Source organism: Anas platyrhynchos, chromosome 2 (genome assembly GCF_047663525.1).
Source record: "Anas platyrhynchos isolate ZD024472 breed Pekin duck chromosome 2, IASCAAS_PekinDuck_T2T, whole genome shotgun sequence".
Taxonomy (NCBI): domain Eukaryota; kingdom Metazoa; phylum Chordata; class Aves; order Anseriformes; family Anatidae; genus Anas; species Anas platyrhynchos.
Window position 1 is genome coordinate 36,851,417 of NC_092588.1, and position 22,090 is coordinate 36,873,506.

The following is a 22,090-nucleotide window of genomic DNA, read 5'->3' on the forward strand; positions in this document are numbered from 1 at the left end:
TGACTGTCTGTGGTAATTTTTTCCACCTTACATTTACACTTTTCTCACAGATTCACAACTATTGGTTTCCTTCTTAAATGATTCAGTCAGCATACAGCATTTTTCTGTTGCTTGATCTTGAAAAAAAAATACATGTTTTTTTAGGAAAAAAAAAAAAAAAACTTCAGCACTGGCATGGAGCAACTCTTTGGATTTAGGAAATGATCAAGTCTGCTTTACCCTCATGAAACTGAAGCCAGTTATTACCAGGTGAGGAAGAAAGGTGGTACTTCTGACATTCTTAGACATTATTCAGAATTAATATAAATATTTGCATTCCCAGTATAAAGATTGGTACCCAAATACAGTTCCTAGGTTTTTCCTTTTGCAAACCTCTGGGTAGCACCAGATGTACTACCTTGTGTAAATTTAGATCATTCATTTTAAAAGGGGAAATGATGGAAAATTGCTTCAAAACCCAGCACTGCATGAGCAAAGTACAACTTAGCTTTTCTAAGCATCACTGTAGCTACCGAATTCTGCCAGTAGCTGTTTAATATGAAGCTTGTATCCTAAAGAGATCACTTTTCTTCGGTCCTTCATGCAGAAATGTTAGTCAGGAATGTCTGTGAGGATTGTTGAAGAAACATTGTAGAGAAGATAGACCTGCAGCATTTTTCTGTATTTGATAAATGTGCTTATAACTTTGTGATTGCATTAACTCCATATTATTTTAAAAGTTACTTACATTTGTAAAGAAAAAGTGGCATTGTTTGAGGTTTCTTGAAGGGCATCCTTCAGAGTGAGCTTTCCTTCATGGTCTGAAAGGGAGCTTTGTGGAGGAGTAACAATAGCTTCAAATATTGTTTTTTATTCAATCTTTGTTCTGACACTTAATACTTTTTGATATTACTTATATTGCATTATATTTTAAAATTGAGACATCAGTTTATGCAAGACATATGCTTAATGCATATGAATAAAGTTATTTTAACTGTCAGACCATAGAAAGTGAACTATATTCCTGCCCATTACCTAAACGTGCCTATGTGTCATGGCCAGTCGCGTCCTGATAGACACAGCATATCAGAAAACTGATCTAATTATAAAAACACCATTTCAAACTACACCTGTGAAAGTATGGTGATCTTTAAGTTAAATTCTGTGTTTATAAATGCTAATGAGTATGAAGAAATTGCTGCATGCAAAGAACCATGTAAAAAATACCTGAAATACCCATTTCATTTGAAAGCAAAGAATTAAAATGTAGTGGGATCTTTACCCTCGTATAAAGCATCACTGTGTCTGTGTAACCCTTGCTATGCAGCAGGCTTCCCTGAGATCTCAAGTATGAGGTTGCCTGAATACCTCATTTGTAATTGCAGAAATACTCTTGTCTCCAAAACTATTTACACCAAAATAAAGAGTCAAAAGAAGTCTAAGCTTCAGCTGTTCCTGCTCGGAGCCTTGCAGGATGTTCAGTTAAACTGATTTCGACGCGGATGTATGTACTGGTTTGTATTTTTCCCCAAAAAAAACCAGCACCTCTGAGCACAGCAAAGTTGAACACAAGTCTAGGGTCTGGCTACGGCGGCTGCAAACGGCAGAAAGTGAACTCCTTGCTATGACTTTTGCCGGCGAACTCCTGCAGCAGCCACCCCTCTCCTCCTAAGTCGCCAACCTCCCGCAGGCAGCAAGCCTTTTCCTCGCCTTGCGAGCCAATGACTCGTCTGGCTCCTCGCCGTCTCTTCCAGCCGCCTCCCGAGGAGGAAAGACATCTCCCCGGCGGCGCTTTCCCAAGTCGGCGGCGAGGGGAACCTCGGCTGAGCATCGCTGCAGGTGGGAAGCCGGGGGGCTCCTCCTAGGAGCAAACCCAAAGCCCCGAGGAAGGGGGTGAGGGGACAGGACCCCCACCCCCGGGAGTGAGCCCTGCCGGGGGTTAGGTGAGTTTGGAGGGCTTCAGCCGGTGGAGAGAGGGGGTTTACTCCGGTAAGGCGATTGTTTGCCCCTAATCCTCAATTAGAGGGATTTCAAACTAGTATTAGAGGGGCAATCTGTTCTGCAACTTCTCGGAAGAAATAATTGTTGATTTAGATAAGCGCTGATCCCTTCAGCGTTTGATGAAGACGTTAATTTATGGCTGTCTAGCAGTTTATGGCTGTCATTAGGTTTTCAGCTTTGTCTCTGTTCGAGATGCATCTTTCTCTTTATTTTCATCCGAGACAATTATGGAAGCAAACGGTTACGTTTGATCTAAACCGCATCATTTTCCTATAGCATTTCAAATTATTCACAGCTCATAGTTCTTACACGCGCATATATGAATTTAAAAACACAGCACTGAAGTGCTTGAAACAGCCCATAAATTCGCTTCGTGTTTTATTACACGTCTCGGAACCGGCTTGAGAGGAGAAGGGCGACTCGGGACTCGCGGGGGGGGGGGAGGATTTAACCCTTCCAGAGCCCGAGGGAGGGGAGCAAACCCCGCCGGGGGTCTCAGTGACACGGAGCTGCCGGGGGACCTAGGGGACAAGGGCCGGCTGTAGCTCTTTGCTCAGACAGCTGCTGGTCCTTCCGACGGCTGGGACATCCCGGGGGGGACGGAGTGCCACTTGCCCAAAGTTTTGTCCTGCCCGACGGCAAGCTCCTTCTCCCCTCGGCCTGTTGGCACCCAAGTGACAAAGGATGCTGCAGGGAGCCGCCGAGCCCGGGCTCGTTTATTTTACACCCCCACAAACCCCTCCGACATCCCCTCTCTGCCACCAAAACCCGAGTGTTAATTGCTGTAAAGTTTCCGAGCACGTGGATAATTTACTTTGACTGCTGCGTTTTAATTAAAAGCAAACTTATTTATGTTTCTGATGTTTATATTACGCGATTTAATTACGTTTAGAGGCAGCGTCGCGCTTTTTTTTCCCCCCTTCTACCCTAAATCACATTTTCATTAAAGGTTTTAATAAGAAAACTCACTTGACCACTATTCATTATCTAGTCCCCTCCATGCACACAAGTTCACTTACCCATTCATTTATTCACTTACTCATTCCAGCAGATCCGCTGCAACTGCTGCTAGCAGGGATGTGAACACTCATAATTATTTGTCAAAGTCTGGAAAGTGTATTATCCCTTCTTCTAGTGGTAATTAGTTACCATAGCATCTAATACGTAAATGTGCCCAGAGCACACCATTAACAGTTAAGCGGAGGATTCAATTTAACACATGATTATATCTTTCATAAGTCATTACATTAGGAAAGCCAATGTCACTCATGCTGGGACGATTTCAGGCTCGGGGCCGGGGGAAGGGAGCGGGTCCGAGGGGGCGTTTGGAGCAGGGCCGGGGCTGCTGCAGGTGAGGAAGCTTCCCTTTCCAGGGGGGACACGTCCCTCTTAGGCTTACTGATAGATCGGGGGAGAAGAGGGGCGGGGGAACCTCTCTCCTCCCCCTGCCCGACGGGACCTGCCCCGGGACTGGCCCCGCGCCCTCTCCTCGCTCCCCAGGGGTGACAGCAGCGAGGTGCCGGCAGTGGCAGCGCCCCCAGCCCGCACGGAGCCCCCTGCCCTCTCCCAGGAAAGCCAGGAGGAGGTAAAGCGAGAGCTTTAAAGTGGCAGCCGGGATGGCAGGGAGTGCAGAGCGAGTGCGGGGCGCTTCCCTCCTCCCTGAGCATCCTTTGCACGGGAGGCACAGGGAGAAAGACACCTGGGCAACATCGCCCCGGAGAAGAAGGAGCAACGAGGTTAAGCCAGACAGAGCCGGGAGGAAGGGGACGGCCCCTGCAGCCCCCCCGGGAGCCCCCCAGCCCGGTGCCGGCATCTGCAAGAGTTTCAGCGAGGGCTGGCCTCTGTCTCGCCTCCCCCGGTGTCACCCCCGTCCCATGGGCAGCCAAGAGCCAGAGCCTTCGAGGGGACGGCTCCGGGAAGGCTGCTCGGAAAGGAGAGGTATTAAGCAGTAAATCTTGCAGCAAATGCGTCCTGCGATGTTAAATGCACGAACACACACACACACACACACACGCACCCGCACACACAGAGGCACGCACCACGCCAAGCTGGTGGCGGTGGTTAATTCCTAATCAGAATGATGGACAGCAGAGACAGAACAATACAAACTAATGGCTGTGTTGCTGATCACTTTACCCCTTGATTAAAGACACCCAATTATGGCGCAGAACAGTGTCGTAATTATGTTCCTTAATCACATCCAGGAGGTTTAATTGCCTTAACGATGTGTTTCATTAAATGAATTTAGGTATTATAGTCGACAGTTTTCATACACAGTTGTTTTCAAATTAACATAATATTAGACATCGTCATGGAAATTGTTTTAATAATCATAATTAGACGCACCCAGCCTTTGTCTAGTAAATGCTGAGAGACGCTTCTCCTTGCGCCTGGGGGCTGATCTGCCCACCCTCTCTGGGCTGCCTTCCCACAGCTCCGTGGCACTTTACAGTTATGTTTCCTGAAAAGTTACAGGTTCTGATTAATCTTTTTTGATGGCAAGTGGAGCGGAAAATATTTATCCCCTTCCCCCGCGTGCAGGGCTGCCGATGGGAGCGGAGGCACCGCGGACACCGGGCGCCGGCCGGGAGGGAAGGAAGGAGGGGGCCCGACGGAGAGGCGGCTCTGCCGCAAAATTTGGGGGGGGGGGGGACAAGGAGGATGTGGAAAGGGATAGGGGGACGGCTCACCTCGGGGTATCAGGGGGGACTAAGGCGCTGTCACCCCCCGATCCCCCTGTAGGGGCCCGGTGAGGGAGAAGAGGGAGCTCCTCGGCCCCATCCCAGGGGCTGGGAGAGGGGAGGGGGGAAAATGGGGGGGGGGGGGGGAAGGCAAAGGAAAGGAACGACACCACCACCCCCCCCTTAAATCTGGAGGTGTATCCTTAACAGAGCACAGCATAATACAAGCGTTTGTTCAAAATATTTTAATAAAGATTCTTTCCGACATAGATACACATACAAACGATCGTACATTGCTGTCATAATCTGATTGACCTATTTAATATATATCACTCTTTACACATCCGTGACCTGCCAACAGATCCATCATGGCTCCTATTTCGCCATCCAACCTGACAGTCCGAATTTGTATTATCTGCAAGTAGTGGAAAATAGCAGGACTCGTTTTGGAATAAAAAAAAAACGAACCAAAGCAAACAAAAATCTTGATTTACAAATGGCAGAGAGACAGCCACCCAGCCATGCAAACTCAAACTGAAGGCTCACTTTGGGTAAATAGCTACTTCTTGCTCTTCATCTCTCATTTATCTTCAAAAAAAAAAAAAAAAGATTAAAAAAAAAGAAAAAAATACCCCACCCTCCCACCCCACCCCCCAAAAAAAGAAAAGGTGAGAATTCCACGCGTTCTGTAAATCAGCCTAAAGTATTTTAAAGTATTTCAACTTAAATAATCATCCACAGTCAGAATAATTTACATCCACATTAAAAGCGGTTTAAATTATACCTTTGAAAACCACCCAGCGCCTGGGAAAACATTGGCTTGGCAAATGTTCTTGTAGCAGCTATTGCTCTGATGCCATGTAAAAGTAAATAGCTATTACCTGTTATAATGCCTGTTATAATGCAAAGGATACCCTTTCAAAAATCAGTGGGTTGAGCAATTAAGAATACACCTTTCCTGTAATTTTTGGACTGAAGCAATTTATTAAAGCTCAATTGAAATACAGGGATGATGCAACTTAAAATCCAGATGACCTTTCATAAACCTAAGCAGCTCGGATACATCAACATTTCTGGCTATACGGCGTTGGCAAATAAACGTTTTAAAACACTTGGCACACAGTTTAAGTTAATCCATAAACAGAATTTTAGAAGCATTTTAAAGTAACCGCACAGAAGACCCGTGACCTTAACACATGAGAAATACTGTTGGCGTGGGAGGGTCAGTTAAAGAATAACAAATAAATATCATGTCTTGTTTATACATCATTGCGAAGTGGAAAGAAACAAGGTGCACGTAAATATTTCTTTGAAAAATGCGATACTTTCGGCCACACGGAGGAGGGGTTCGGATCGGTTATTTTTTTGCCGTTTTTTTTTTTTTTCTTTTAACTCTCTCTTTTTTTTTTTTTTAAATCACTCTCACCAAAACTTTGCGCATTTTCACAGGATCAAAGTTTAGAGACGATAAAAAATACAAAGTCTTCCATAGCAGTGGTCCAGTCTCTTTGTTTCTGCGAGTCGCTTAAATAATAAGTTTACATTTCAAGTTTGTTCGTTTCCTGGCTCAGAATAATCATAATACTGCTAATAATAATTAAAAAAAAAAAAAAATCTATGCTCGAGTGCCCTCTCTGATTTGTCCCATCCATCCACCTCCGCCGCCGGCTCCTGCCCCGGGACCGGCCCCGGGAACTCGGCGCCCCGGGCGGGCAGAGGGGCGGCGGGGCCGGGGTCCCGGGTGGGGGTGTGGGGGGGTTCTCTCCATCCCTCTCCGCGGCTCCAGCCCTCCCGGCCTGCCGCCTCTCAGCCTCTCCTTTGTGCGGGTCGCACCTCCAGGGAAACCCCCCCGGCACCCCCGAGGCTGAAGCCCCCTCCCCGCCGCCCCTCCGCCCGCCCTGGCCCCGCGCCCCTTTCCCACCGGGGCCCGTCTCCGTCCCCAAAAAGCCGCCGTCCCAGGGGGGAGACGGGGGAGCCCTGGCGGCTCGCAGTCCCTCCGCTGCCCCCTCGCCCCCCGGCCCGGCCGCAGACCCCCGCTTGCCACCGCCGGTGCCCGGCTACCGGAGGCGGGGAGGCGGCGGCGGCGGCGAGGCTTAAGGCTTCTCCGTGCACTGTTTGCAGAGGCTGGAGGAGACGCTGTTGAAAATGGCACATTTCTCCGGGCAGGAGGTGGCGGGGGGCAGCCCGGCGCTGAAGGGGTAGCCGGCCGCCTGCTCGTAGGCGCCGAGGGCGGGGTGCAGCGCGGCCGCCGCCGCCGCCGCCGCCGCGGCGGAGCTGGGCAGGGAGGCGGCGGAGATGGCCTGGCCCTGGTTGAGATAAGCCACGAGGCGCCGCATCTCCTCCAGGGCCTGCGCCTGCATGAGGATGTAGTTCTTGGCCAGGAGCAGCGTGGCGATCTTGGACAGCTTCCGCACCGAGGGGCTGTGCGCGTAGGGGATGACGGCCCGCAGCTCGTCCAGCGCGTCGTTCAGGTCGTGCATCCGCCGCCGCTCCCGCGCGTTGATGTTGAGGCGCAGCGCCTTCTGCTCCTTGGACTTCTTGCTGCCGCCGTGCCCGTGGCTGTTGGAGCAGCCCCCCTCGGCCGCCTTCGGCCCCACGCCGCCGCCGCCGCCGCCGCCGCTGCCCCCGCCGCCGCCGACCGCCGGCGAGGCGTCGCGGGGGTCCCCCCCGGGGCCGCGCAGCAGCAGCTCGCAGCGGCCGTCGCTGTCGTCGTCGGGGCTCTGCTCGCCGCCGCTGCTCTCGGCCACCGAGCTGCGGCTGGCGCTCTCGCCGTACTTGACGCACACGGAGCCCGGCGGCAGCCCCAGCGGGTCCCCCCCGCCGCCGCCGCCTCCGCCGCCGCCGCCTCCTCCTCCGCCGGGCTGCAGCAGCGCCTCGGGCTCGGCCGCCTCGTAGCAGGCGAGCGGCGAGGGCTGGCGGTCGCGGGGGTGCGACAGGTCGAGCCCCGGGGGCGAGCGGAAGGCGGACTCCATGCGCTTGGCCGAGGCGGCCAGGCTCTTGTGGAAGAGGTCCTCTTCGGCGGGCAGCCCCAGCGCCCGCTCCATCGGCGCCGCCGCCGCCGCCCCCCTCAGCTCCCGGCCCGCTCCTCCAAGGCTCCTCCGCGCCGCGGCGGGCGGCGAGCGGGCGTCCTGCTGCCGCTGCCGGGCTCCCGGCTCCCGCCGGGGCTGCGCCCTGCCCGGCGCTGCCGCCGCCGCCGCCGCTGCTGCTGCTGCTGCTGCTCCGGCTCCGGCTTCGTCCCCGGCTCCGGCTTCGTCCCCGGCTTCGTCCCCGGCTCCGGCTCGCCCTCAGCAGGCGCCGCGCTGGGGCATTGTGCGCTGCCAGCGGAGCCGCTTCCACCGTTTATCTTGCTTGGATTCACCTTCAAGAGATTTCCGGAGCCATCAACCAGCAGCCGCCGCAGACGGGGGAGTCTTTTACATCATTATCTCTGAGAGTAGGTTATTATGAAGAAGACTCGCCTGTTGGGACAGAGCTTTCTACCCAATCAGGTTAACGTTTTAATTAATAGGATTAAAACGGTAACAAACAATCCCAGGCGCTATCTGGCCCTGAGTCTGAATAGTTTCATTTCCCAGGTCTGAAGACAGGCAGCAGCTAGAGCTTTATAAGAGGCGCCTGCTCCATTATTCTCCCTGCCATCTGTATACACAGCTTAACGCATATGTTTGCAAGACGTTGTGTCCTGTTAGTAACCCAACAACTGCCTTTAGCTTGACATGTGTGGCGACTTTCACTCATCAATGAGCACACTAAAAGCCCTACTTAGATCGAAGGATGTTCTTTGCCTCCTTCAGCAAATTACAGCCCTGCACTGCAGAAAAAAAGCCCGCTTGAACACTTCCCCTCCCGAGTGCTGCCAGCAGACTTCTGCTAACTTAGCCGCCGAGTCAGGAGTGACACCCTTTCCCCCCACCCCAGCCCACCCACCCCTGCATTTACATTCACTTCTAGCCCCCTCCCACCCCTTCCCCTCTTCTCGAAAAGGATCGCCTGGGAAAAATACTTTAAAAAAAAAAAAAAAAAAAAAAAAAAAGGATTTAAAGTCTCCGGACCAACCCGAGACGAGGTGCCCGCTCCTGCCCACCGCCAGAGTCCACCTTGCTTCCGTGGGAGGCGAATGGTCCCCAGCCCTCTTCCCCCAACTCCCCCCCCTCCCAGCAAATGGAGACCAAACTGCGAGGAGGTTCCCCTCCTCCTCCCCTCAGCCGCTTTCGAGTAGCAGATTGCCGCTTTAGACTGATTATCCCCCGTGTCCCTATAAAAATATAAAGCCCCATCAGTTACCTTGAAAATGAACCGAGCTGGGGAGGAAGGGAGGGGTGAGAAAAGGGCAAAACCGGCGCAACTTTTTGGTGCCGTGGACCAACTCTTGGCAGCACCCCTCATCCCTCCATCCATCCCTATATCCCTCCATACATCCCTACATCCATCCCTACATCCATCCCTACATCCCTACATCCATCCCTACATCCATCCCTACATCCCTACATCCATCCCTACATCCCTCCCCGGGGCAGCCCCGGGGCTGCGGTTGCCAGGGCGAGGGGCGGCCCCGGTCCGGTTCCCCTCGAGTCCCGGGGCTCCGGCTCCCCGGGGCTGTGCCGAGCTTCCCGGCTCTCCCCTCCTAATCGGCAGCCCAAAGGGCTTGCGTGAATTTTGTCCCGCTGCTCCTCCACCGCCAGACGCCAGCAGCTCCCTCCCCGCTTCATTGTCAGCGCTCTGAAAGCACCTAGCATTTCGCGGCGGGGTTTTCAGCCTCCTGACATCAGTAAAAACAATATTTCCCAACACTTGCGGCAAATCATTCTTATGTGGCAGAATTACTGAAGGCTATGAAATTTGGGGTTTCTCCGGTTTCATTAAAAACCTTTTAATTGTGTCTTTCAGAGTTGGCCCCAGGTGTTGGACTCTTTTCATTACATTTTGCTCTAATGTGATGAAATTCTAATTCTCTCCTTACCATATGGTTAAATTTCCCCACTGAGAATTAGTTGAAAAAGGAGAAATAATCTATTAATCTCTGTAATAGATTCACAAATGAGGTTTGCCACAGAACCTGTTTTTGAATGGTAATATCAGAACAGTTGGGTGCCTTGTTTCGGGAAAGAAAGGACCAGGCGACAACAGCAAACGTTTGAATTTTCACCTGGAAAGAATGAAAAGAAGCCAAGCTGCGGATTTCAAAGTAATTGACTGAGATTTCATCCAGCAAGGACATGACTACAATACGGCCCTCCGTCACCTCGTGCCTCGGGATCAGACACGAACACACAAGCCGAGCCCTGCGAAGAGGGGCTGTGTCCCCCCCTCCCCAGCCCCCCCAGTCCCCTTTGGCTGCCGCACTTGTCCCTGGTCGCCGTCCAAGCGCCTCGCTCCCCTCCCCCTTTCCGGGGGATGCCACACCGTTAACCTCCATCATTATTAATCCGAAGGCATTTTACCTTTATTGTCTGCCAATTAGCGACTTCATTTTTCCCTGGGATCATAAACAAAGGGCTTTATAACCGCAATACTTTTATTTTATTTTTATTTTATTTTTAAAAATCTGGTTAACGTCCAACTTGTGAAACTCCTGTGGTCACTTGAGGATGACGGATAGCATTATTCTGATATGATGCCTAGGGGGAAGGTTCTCGCAGCTTATTCCTTTGGAGACAGAGGTCTCCAGCTCCATCCCTCCTTCACTAGTGCTGCCTCCCTCCCTCCTTTTTCTTAAACTTTGGGGACCTCGAGTGCTCCCCCTCCGCAAGCGCCGAGGGGGCCGCGCCGTCGGAGCGGGGGGACAGGGGCTGCTCAGCCACCTCCCCGGGGTCTCGGCCACCTCCCCTTGTCCTCGGTTGTGTTCACCAACGTTTGCTCTCTTCTCCTGCAATTTTTCTCCCTCTTCGTCTCTAAGCTCATCCTTGTCCACCCATCAGCTGTGCGTGGATCTCTGCCCGGCCGCTCGTCTGCCTCGCCTTTTATTTATTCTCAGCCTTTCTTCTCCCCTTCTTTCTGGGTCTGCCCCCTGCTCTTGAAACTTTGCTGCACCCCAGTCATCTCGCCTGTGCTCTGCCGTGCTTTAATACCCCAACTTTCTGGCAAACTTTAGCTTTGGAGGGGGGGAAAAAGGAGACAAAAAGGGAGCCCCGCTGGCTGCGATCTGCTTCTCCCCGCTCCCCCGGGCACCCTCCCGTGAGAAGTGGCTGTTTTGTAGTCTCCGGGAACTTTAGTTTGGAAGCAGGCAGAAGAATTTATAGAAGCTTTAAATGCGGGGCTTATAAAAATACCGAGGAATGGTCTTTGAGGTTTATGCACTCGTAAACTTTTGCTGATTGCTTCTGGGAAGTTGTCAGGCATTTAACACCGCGTTTATCTTACAGCGCAATGAAAACACATCTGCCCGGCGTCTCGTTACCTGCTTTAATTGTACCGCAGCCCCCTCAGCTCCTCTTCGGGCGTTATTTGGGGAAAGGAGCAGCCCCCAGAGCCCGGCAAAGGCGGCCGGGGGGTGGCCGCAGGCAGCTGCAAACTTGAACGTGGCTCCAGTACCAGGAGACCCCGGCCCGGGGAAGGCCGGAGGGTCCCGGGGCAGGGCTGAGAGCGGGCAGTACGGCGGGACCTGGGTACGGATTTTAGTCTGACAGCTCCTTCCTGCAGCCTGTCCTGCCCCCGGCACGCCGAGCCCCCTACAGCAGGGCACAGCCGAGCCGGCGGTCGGGGAGAGCCTCCCCTCGCCGCGGCTGCCTGCGTGTTTGCTCCACCCGTTGGCAAACTTTAGTTAAGTTCAGGGTGGAGAGGAGAAAGGTTAAAATAGAAAAATGAAGCCACCTCCATCACATCCTCTCCTAGTACAAACCTCCTCAGAGGTATCTCTCCCCGGTGAATTCCCAGGTTGGGAAGTTTTTATTGTTATTTTCTTCTACTTTTATTTAGTGTTTATTCCCAGGGACCACGCAGCCCACAGGTGCTGCGTGTAGGGGAAGAGGAGAAGGGGCTGAAGCTCTCCGTACAAACCTGCCCCCGGTGTCCCAGCTTTTTTTCCGGTCTACAGCGAGGGGGGCCGGCAGAGAAATTTGGGTGGCGAGGGGCTGCGAAACGCTGCTCCCGTGTCCCTTGCGGGACGAGGGAAAAGTCTGCAGGGCTGCAGGGGCACCGGTGGCACCCCGGGGTCCCCGGCGAGACCTACAGCCTCCCACCGCCCCCTTCCCCGCACGGAGCGGGGCTGCTGGCCGCCAGCCCCCGGCCCCCGCCGCGGCTCTCCCGATCCAAAATCCACAGCACCATCTCCTGGGCAGCAGGAGAAGTGCACCGAGCCCCGGCACGGCTCGTCTCGATCCGGGAAGGAAGGTGCTGGAGACGCCGAAGTTGACCTGGAAATGTAGAGGTGGGGGAATCCGGCCGAAAATGCACGCAAGAAGCATGGGGAAGGGAATGATCACCGGTCTACTTTTGAAGCTGAAGCCGAGAGACTAAGGGATGAGCCTGGGTAAGAGTCAAGAGGCTCTCAACAGGTTTTTGTTAATGCATTTACATAGTCACACTTTGGAAAGTATACGCACTTGAAATGGACTTTGGCTGGAAGAGGCCGATGGCATTCCAGGGTCTGGGACAGCTCAGGGTGCATGAGCACTGACTGAAGTGTTACCTGAGGTTTAAGAACGACTAGAAGAGACCACAATTCAGCTTGTTTTGCTTTGGTTTTGGGAACTTCGAGACTCTGGCCATCCCCAATTTTATTATCTTATTCTTCCTTCCTTCCTTCCTTCCTTCCTTCCTTCCTTCCTTCCTTCCTTCCTTCCTTCCTTCCTTCCTTCCTTCCTTCCTTCCTTCCTTCCTTCCTTCCTTCCTTCCTTCCTTCCTTCCTTCCTTCCTTCCTTCCTTCCTTCCTTCCTTCCTTCCTTCCTTCCTTCCTTCCTTCCTTCCTTCCTTCCTTCCTTCCTTCTCTCACTTTCCTTCCTCACCCTATTTTTCTCTTTCCTTTCTTTCTCCAGACAACCACCTCTAAGGCATTCCCTTCCTAAGTCCTATAAATTCTCATGTTTTGGCCAAAGCAGAGTTACCTGCACTTCTCAGCAAACAATTCCCTGGACTAACGGAGCTACCTACAATGCTTACTTATCTCCTTCAGCCTGAATTATGCCTTACACAACTCCATCCAATCACGCCACTCTTGTTTCTAGCTCTCAGAGCAAGTCCTTATTCTCTCTGTCCCTTTGAAACACCCACAAGAAATGTCTGGATGGGTCTCAGTAGGAACAGAGGCCAGAGTGCTGGCCATGTGCAGTTAGTATTTACTCCCTGTCTATCTTTCATGCTTACACTCAACTCTACTTTCTTTATATTAGAAACTTTCCACTGTAATGAACGTGGCACTGAGCTTACTCTTCCCACTACTATTTGGCCAAGCTATAGATGTTTATTTTCAGTTAATATTTCATTGCCAATAGGCATTTCCTTTTCCTTCCATGCTTCTTGAACTCCTTCCAGTTCACCTTTATTGGTACTGAAAGTACTTAAATCTGAAAGCAGTAGTCGAGTGCTATCTCATCAGTATTGTATACTGAGAGAGACATCTATCACTTCCCAGGTACATGACACGATGCCTCTGTGTTAGCAGCCCAGAAATTACATTGGATTTTTTTTATTTTTTTTTTTTCCACAGTGCTAGATCTTATTTAATTTACTGAGGCCCATACATCCAAATCTATACGTTGGTAGGCACGTATATTACACCTACTGTATTCCCTTCAGTCACCACTTCGCAATTATAGGAAGAAAAAAAATGCTTGCGTGTGCCTTTCTTCCCTTCTTTATAAATCCATGCTGTTTATTGGTTGTGGATCCATTCTCCCCTAAGTGCTTAGGATTTTTACCTTTTAATATTTTTTCCAGTATATTACTGCAGTCTGAAGTTAGGCTTAGCAGATGGTAGATGACAGGTTCACTCTTTCTCTTCCTCTTCCCCTGCCACTTTTAAAGACCAGTAACGTGTTCCCCTTTCTTTTCAGACCTCTGAGAGCTCACTAATTCTCCAGAAACACTTTAAAATAATTGTTAGTAGTTTGGATAAGTTCATTAGTGAATTCCCTTTACTCCCCATGCTGCACATCACAGAGATATGCTCAGTTTCACATACTTAGTTTTCTCCCCCTTAACCTTCCTTATGACCTTCTCTCAACAACTCTAAGTACAAGGATTTATTTTCTAGCTGTGCTTTATTTTTCTTTAAAAAAATGCAGTTTGATACACTTTCTGATTTAGAATCATCATTCCTTTTGTTCCCTTCTTCAGAGATTAACAAACCTGTTTTATTCCTAGCAATTCTCTTAATTCTCTTGTAATTAAAAGTTCATCTAGAATCTATGCACATCTAAGTAGTTGCTATATTGAAAAATACAGGCACTATTGCTAGCAACTCTGTTATACTCTATAAATAAGGCAATTTTATATGTTTAATAACTTATCAGGGACATAAAATACAAAAATGTGTTGAAATATAGTTCAGTAAGAGTAAAAATCCATATATTTAACAGAGAAAAATTATTTTGTTTTCAGACTTCCTATATTTCAACGGCTTTTAAATTAAATTGTAAGCTCATTTCCCATTACACCACTTCAGTTGCCAAGATAAGTAACAAGGGAGAACAAAGGATTTCCTTCCTGGATTACTTTACTAAATTCATACTTTAATCTCTTGGTAGACGATGTTTTTCAAACACACTCAGCTGTCTGATTGTCAGCTTTATGTCTCAGGAAGTATTCCCAGCAATTCAGGTACAGTAAAGTATCTACCTCTAGCAAGTCTCTGTGTACTATATAACTTTTATAGTCATTATAAAAAGTAATTTATTGAAAAAACTTAAACCTTTTCCAACTCAACTGACTTTTGATTTAAAGGTGTGTGCTCCTGGTTATGGTAATCAGGTGTGGTAGGTGCTTTTTCCAGAATTAGGTTTGCTGTTTATATCATGAAGTTTAGAAGTTATAAGAGTAACATCATCTAAAACATAGCATGTTCACTGAAACAGAGATGTCTCAGCTCATGTTTCATGCCTACACTGCCCAGAATTGCACATATTACAAGGCAGGGGAACTTTTCCCTTTTTTAGATCACATTTTTTCTCTCAGGTACTCTTTTTATTTGCTTTCACTGTAGTACAATGCAGCGATTATGGCTACAGGGTGGATCTGGCGAAATGGCACATAACAAAAAAGAGGAAGAAGCATATCTCATTGGTATTTGACTGTTCTCTCTCCCTCTGTCTTTCTGCCTCTCATTTTCTTTCCATGTCTCTTTCCCCCTTTCTCTTTTTTGCTTGCTTTTGCTTTCTTGCTGTCTTGCTTCCTTGTGTTCTTGCTTCATATACCATATGGCCTTGCTTCATTATGAGATGGAACAGCACTGTTTTAAAAGTGACAAGATCCTTTAATAACAGCAGAGATCATGACCAGGAGGAAAACTCCTTGTAACAGTGCCTAGTTCTGATTAGCACTGTGACACAAGCTCACGATATTTTTGAGCCAAACCATTGCAATGGGATTTGAACTTGCAATTCAATCCAGAGATGAGGATGCTGCCAGCTACAGTCCCACTCCTGTCATGGATTCTGTGTGGGCAGAGGGCTTCTGATGCAAACTAGAGGACCCAACCTCACTGCAACCACAACAGCAAGGGAAAGAAAAACAGGGAGGCATGAGCAGGTGAGGCAGGGACCCTGCCATGCTTCTGAGATGACCAACTGCTGAGCTCTGGCAGCCGGGGGTGACTTACATCTGCCTTGGTGTTGCTCCACGTTGTGCTGGTAGCTCAGTGAGTCCTTTGTTCAGACCCAGTGCTGGCACACCAGCTGCCACAGCTCAGCCAGAAACCTTAATGGGGTAAGGACAGAGGCCAAGTGATATCTATAGGTTGGAAAAAAAAGGGGGGAGGGGGGAGAGAGAAAAACAAACAAACAAACAACAACATACACATAAAACCCCAACACAGTTCAGCATTTTGAGGAACTTTTTTTTATTTGAGGAGAGTATTTTGTAACACAGCCTCAGCTACCAAGAAGAGCTCAGGTAGTACAAAGTTTACACACAGCTTCCTTTCTGAGAGTAAGAACGAGTGACCAGCCAATGCTTGAGGGCTGACAAAAGCATTTAGCATCCTTAGCCCCTGCTTAGGCTGTCACAGAGACTTACCGATGTCTCCTTTGCAGAGTTATTTGATTATTCCAGGAGAGGACTGCTGGAGGCAAGGGGCTCCATGGACCTGCAGGCTGAATCCACCAACGTGACAGTCATCTTTGAAGAGGCAACTTTGCAGGAAGATCAGAACATATTTCAGACTGATTTACTTCATTACGGTCCAACTTCTCTGGTTGACCATCCGTTTGGACAACAGCTTGATTTAGCTGAGTTCAAATGGGCATGAAAACAAATGATGTGGCTTGAGGCAAGGCGAGGTGCGCCTGATTTACAGAATGTGTAGGATTGCAGCTGGGGACTTGTGAGCTAGGGAGGCATTGTCAGGAAAAGGGCATAGGCAGCCTTTTCACATTGCTGGCCCTATACATGCTTCTACATATAGCGTCAGACTAGGTTAACACAGGAAAGAAGCCTTCTTTAATGTACTGGTCAATATGTGTTTTGACTTCATCAGTAGCTGGATCAGGAACCAAACAAACCGCATTGTGTTATGGCCTGCAAGGTGACTTCACTGAAGTCAGCTTTATACCAGTCTGGCTGCCCATCAGACTTGGAGGAATGCTTATTTGAGCTGCCAGAGGCCCCCTAAGGCACATTTTTTAGACATGGGATTTTCCCTGTCTCTAATCATGGCCATAGGAAACTATGCAGGAATTTCTCAGCATAATGGCAGGAGTGTGGGAGATGGAGGCTGCAGCACTGACCCACAGCTCTGGTAAACTCAAGTCATCCTGGGGACCCACGTTCTTCATCACAGGACATACATCAGGTTTGCCCTTTGGGATTCTGGTTATCTAGTCTCTTGGTCCAAGTTTTTCTTTTTCTAAATTTGGCCTCCCTTCTTTGTACTATACCAGATGATTTCATTCAGGATTCTCTCACTTGTTAGGGTAGTTTCTGTGTATTGTTCTTCTGAAATAAAACAAACAAGAAAAAAAACCCAACCCCCTGAAAGATAACACATATTCAAACACAAAGCTTTAGGCTTTGGTAATTACTCCTGCATATCAGATGAAGCCCATGGTGCAGAGAAGTATAGCTGCAGTAAGCTCACTAAACTTCTGCTCATGCATGGGATGAATCTGGACCGAAGTGCCCACACATTAAAAGATTTGGGCACCATTTTTAGTGCTAACTCCAGGATTATACTGGTAGCATGAGACCAGGCACAGTGAGAAGCACAGAGCTTGTAACACGTTGTTATCGTATTCATGCTGTTGATTCTGATTCTCTGATAAAGTTAATTGACTGAGTCAGGGCAAATTTGCTCCACACCTGCTCTGGACAGAGCAGGCTCAACCAGCTCTAATCAATCACTCCCACCAGGAAACTGGCACAAATGGTGGTGTCTCTGTTGGTGCCAGAGGCTGATCTGGGTGGCGCTGGCGAAATCACAGCACAAGACTGTGGGATGGGGGGGAGTCCTCCCTGAAACCACTTCATTTTTAACCCTTACGGTAGTACATTCCGTCAACCTTTCTAATAAGCTGTTCTGGTCTCAGTGTCACTCACTTAATACTCTGGCAACATTTCTTTTGGGAAAAAAAAAGTGTTTTTATTTTATTTTATTTTATTTTATTTTATTTTATTTTATTTTATTTTATTTTATTTTATTTTATTTTATTTTATTTTATTTTATTTTATTTTATTTTACTTTACTTTAATTTAATTTTATTTTATTCAACTGGTCCTTTATCATACTGATTCTGTGATGGACCATGGGAGTATCATTCCTGTGGGTACCTACACTCACACTCCTCCTCTGAGTGCCTTCAGTAAGGAGGGTTGGCTGCAGTTTGCCCTGCCTGTAGGGCCTGTGGATCAGAAACAGCTCTCCAAGCTATTTGCTGGACTGAATCAGCTATTTGCTATCTCCAATCCATTTGCTGGATTTACTCATCAAGAGACTCACCCCAATTAGGGCATGTATAGAAATGGCTATAAGGCACCCCCAGAGCCTGCCTCAGCCTTTGATCCTGAAGCCTTTGAGCCTGGGGTGCTCAGCCATGAGTCTGATGGGAGCTGAAACCATGGCTGGGGTTTCAGCAAAAAGATCAGGCAGACACCGCAGAAGGGCTCAGAGGCCACCTCTATCCTGTAGGACAGCCGTGTCCTGCTCATGGGCTTGGCCTCTTCATCCTTGGCCACAGCACCATGCCCCCCTGGCATAGCCTTGGCAGGGTGGTTGGGTCCCTCAGCTCGAATGTGCCCAGGACCAACTCTTACAGGAGTGACTGAAAACTGCCAAGGCAAGTGCCAGATCTGAAATGGGACATAGAGAGGGAGGGTGACACTTGGACATAGCTGACACCTGGACCAGTCTGAGAAGCTGAAATGCTATGACAGAAGAGACCAGAGGCAGAAAAAAAAAATACAAAAAGCACAGCTGACATACACAACGAGTGGAGTGACCTTTATGTACATGATAAACTCTGCAGATCAGCACAATGTCTAGAAGCTTGAAGTGGTAGAAGAAAGTAAAAGATTTGTATGACTTTTCCAGCATTTGTAAGTGGAGAAGAGCTGGGGCAAGAGCAAGGAGAAAGGTAACAGCTGTAGCAGCTGTGGAAATCCCTAGGGGAAATGAGCAACTCCTTAGCAGAAGAGAAGTGGACTTGAAAAGTAGCAACATAAGAATAAATTGTAAGGAAAGACCATGCAGAGATTTGGATTCTGTAAGCTTTCTGTTTACATGTTGTGGCTACACACACACATCCTGTGCTAAATGCAGGTTTGTATACATTACTCCCTAGTTACTGTGGGATCAGGACTTTTAACCTGGGGCAAGAGGGCACACAAGGGGTTGTTGTGCTTTGTGCTCTGCCTCGTGATATCTTGCTTGCATCTCCAGATGCTCAATCAGAAAGGAAGGAGACAAAGATTTTAAATTGGATGCTAATGAACAAATCGAGGCATGGGCAGAAACAGTTATTAGTCCTCTTGTCCTCACCCCAGCCGTGATGGGCACAGTAGTGGGGTGCTTCTCTCTGTGCCGGGCTGTGAAGGCATGGGAAGAAGTTCAGCTGTCCCAGTGAATTAATTCCTTGAACATCTGGTCTCCGTCTGCTACAGACAAGATGGTAGGCCAGATGGGAACGTCCTAGTGGCTGCAGTCAGCCTGGAGGGCACCTACTGCATCGTGCTCAAAGATATTTTGCAAATGATAGATCACAGGACCTGAAGGCCTTTCAAATAACAGATCTAACGATACTGTAAAGTTAAATACTTTTTTTTTTTTTTTTGGTAAGGGAAAGATGTTAATCTCGTAAGAAGTAAAAGATGTATTCACTGTAGATCCAGTAGGTAGATCACAATTCCAGGTAAAGGAAGATAAAAGGCAGAGAATGAACATGAACACAGGCAGTGCACATTGTTTAGTTGCTAGTACACACCCTGCCTCTGCTTTCAACCTTTTCAGTTGACTACTTCCAAAACAGAGTTTGGGAAGAGTCCGCAAAAAGGTCATGCCAGAGGTTTCTTCCAAAGGGCAATATGGACTTCACCAGGTTTAGCTACCTGCATGCTATGTAGCCCTCTCAAACCATCCTGGAAGGCTTTGTGCTTCCAGAAGCCCAAACTCCCAGCAAGACCTGTTTGTCTTAATTCAATATTGCAAGCACTGTGTGTACTGGCTATACCACAGCCCTCATATTATTTTAGGTCTATCAAATTAATAAAAGACACATAAACCAACAGTGGTATCTTGGGGCTTATATAGTGATATCCAGGGGCTTGAGGACGCACAGGCTAAATGCACTGGGTGATGGGTGAAGCCGTTCTGCTTGAAGAGGGGTCTGGCCCTGGCGATGTGGGTATCCATTAGCCTGTGCCACTCTGCTGCGGCAGCTAGGGTCTGCTCCTCACCTCCTTTACTTAGGTGTGCAGACATAGCCTCAAAGCTAGGACCTTCATCACTAGGACTGTTCCAGCTGACAAGTGCAGGATGCAGTTTCCCCAGGATGCCAAATGATGAAGGGAAATTTGCCCTACTGAACTGGTTGAACTAATCAGTACAGAGGGTCAGCAAGTTTTAGGAACCAACAGAAACTCAACGTGACTGGTTCCAGTCCTTGAATTAAAACTTTTTTTTTTTTAACCTTAACAATCAGTGGTAAAGACATCTGTGCTCAGAGACATTATTTATTGCCATCACTAAGCAGGGTGTGGCAGCTTCTACCTCAAGCTTATAGATTTTTTTTTTTCCTTTCTTTTTTTTTTTCAGTTCCAAAACAGTGTTTCTACAGTTTGGATACAAACCTGACTGAGGTTTGGTAGTTGATAGAAATGCAGTGGAACAACATCTAGTGCTAGACCATGTTTATGCTATGTTGTGAGGAAAACAGAAATGCATCCAATTTCAAATGAAAGTTGGACAACAGCTGCCTACTGCTGAAATAAAACCCTGGAAGAAGAATGTAAGGATATTACAATAGGAAAGCCAGAACAGCTTACTTACAAAAATTATTGGCAGTTTAAGGAAAGGATGAGATTTAAAGGTTTTTATCTTACAATATTTTATTTTAAAGGACTTTATATCAGCCTGTATTGTGATTCTTAAGCAGTTACAGGAAAAATAAAACAAAACAAACAAACAAAAAAAACCCCTTCACCAATTAAAAAAATAAAAAAGTCCACAAAGAAATCATCTAGGAACTAGAAAATGCAAGAGAAATGCTAGAGGAATATTGTAGTGGCTGGAAAGAAATTGTGAGTGTTCAAACACTGTTAAGGGTTATCATTTATGTAAAACATACAGATAAATTAAAGCAAAAGGACATAAAGACTAGCTATGGCCATAGGTGACACAGCTGGTATAGGGAAGATTTATTCCTTTAGGTCAAATTTGACACAGATTATTCACTGAGGTGTTTGAGAAACCTCCCTGTCCTCTCTGTTCTTGCTTCCCTGAGACAGCCTTGCTGTGACTAAATGGGACATTTTTGTATTTCAGATAATTTTTGCTGATCTGCTGAAACAGCAGGCACCGTTTAGAGTCACACAGTCTCAGCTAAGTGGACATCAGTTTAGCAGTTCACAGTAAAGTGCAGGCTTAGGTAAACACCCTTTAGTTCCCATTTTCTTCAGCCTGTTGGAAACTGTCACTGAGAAAAAGAAAATGCCTAATGGAAAATAAAAAATGGGCTATGGAGTCAGCTTCTGACTATGCTTAGTACTGCTATTACTGAATAGTGCCAATGAAACAGTTCTTGAGAGAACAATACAAAAAATCTGTTATAAATAAAAAGAAATTAAGTACTTGAAAATAATAAAAGAGAGAGATAAGGCAAGACCAGCATGCCCTAAGACCTGCCACCATTTGATGAAAACAATATGCATATCTGTAAGGATATCGGTTGTGTCATGAGAGGTAGCCTGGTGGTCATAGGAGGTTGTAACTCCAGATGGACACATGCTCTGCCAAGAGGCGAGCAGACAAGAGGTATTAAGTCAATTGTTTTGCACAAGACATTTTCAGGCAACAACCAGCAGGTAGAGCTGACTGAGTCCCAAAATATGGCACAGTCAGGAAAAGGATGCATCAGGGCAGACCCGGAGGTCCAAATGACAAATATGCAAATCCAATTCAGCATCAATTCAATTATTTAAGTTAATAACTCATTTACAAGTGCTTGGAGGTCTTTGCTGTGTTTACTTTAGAAAGGCAATGAAGATGTTGATGGTGTGCTCCTGCTAAGGAAAGGTGTGGGGAAGTGTGTTGTGAGGCGGTGCTGGCACTTGCCCTTTGGAAGCTACTGTTGCGTTGTGCTCCTGCAGCGATGTACCGATCCATTCGCACACAGGCAATCCATGGAGCAGATCTCTGTCAGGCTCCTTGGCTCTTAATGAGTCTAAACAACAGCTGTTCTCTCTTTCTTTGGGCCAAAGTCAAATGCTGCAGCATAAAACATGTGGGTTACAGTGCCACGGAGGGAGTGTGTAATTCATCCTCCTGTAACTGCAGGCATATTGTACTTGCATGAGCAGCATCTGCATGCACGTGACACTCTAGAGGAGAGAGGAAGAGTCATGAAGTACAGATGATGGTTAAAAGGCCCAAAAGAACCACTGTGAGCATCTGATCTGACCTCCTGTGCAATGCAGAAGACTGCAATGAAAATCAGTATAAACTAAAGTCTTTAGAAAAGAGAATCTTAACGTTTCAGTTTCCTGTGTTAATGCACCATAACCTTAAGAGAAAGTGTTCCAATGACACCTATTCCCACGGTTTAAAACATGCAGTTTTCTCTTGGTTT

The 22,090-nt window shown here is 47.9% G+C and overlaps 1 protein-coding gene across 1 annotated transcript; it reads right to left on the bottom strand.

The window, feature by feature from the left end:
• Positions 1 to 5,316: 5,316 nt before the first annotated feature.
• Positions 5,317 to 9,086, bottom strand: BHLHE22 (basic helix-loop-helix family member e22). The gene has a single exon (XM_027450223.3). It carries the CDS (start codon positions 7,703 to 7,705, stop codon positions 6,755 to 6,757), a length of 951 nt encoding a protein of 316 aa, XP_027306024.2. The 5' UTR covers positions 7,706 to 9,086; the 3' UTR covers positions 5,317 to 6,754.
• Positions 9,087 to 22,090: the final 13,004 nt, after the last annotated feature.

Bases quoted from the DNA above. Each gene is read 5' to 3' on its own strand.
- BHLHE22 (XM_027450223.3), bottom strand. From the start codon at position 7,705: ATGGAGCGGGCGCTGGGGCTGCCCGCCGAAGAGGACCTCTTCCACAAG.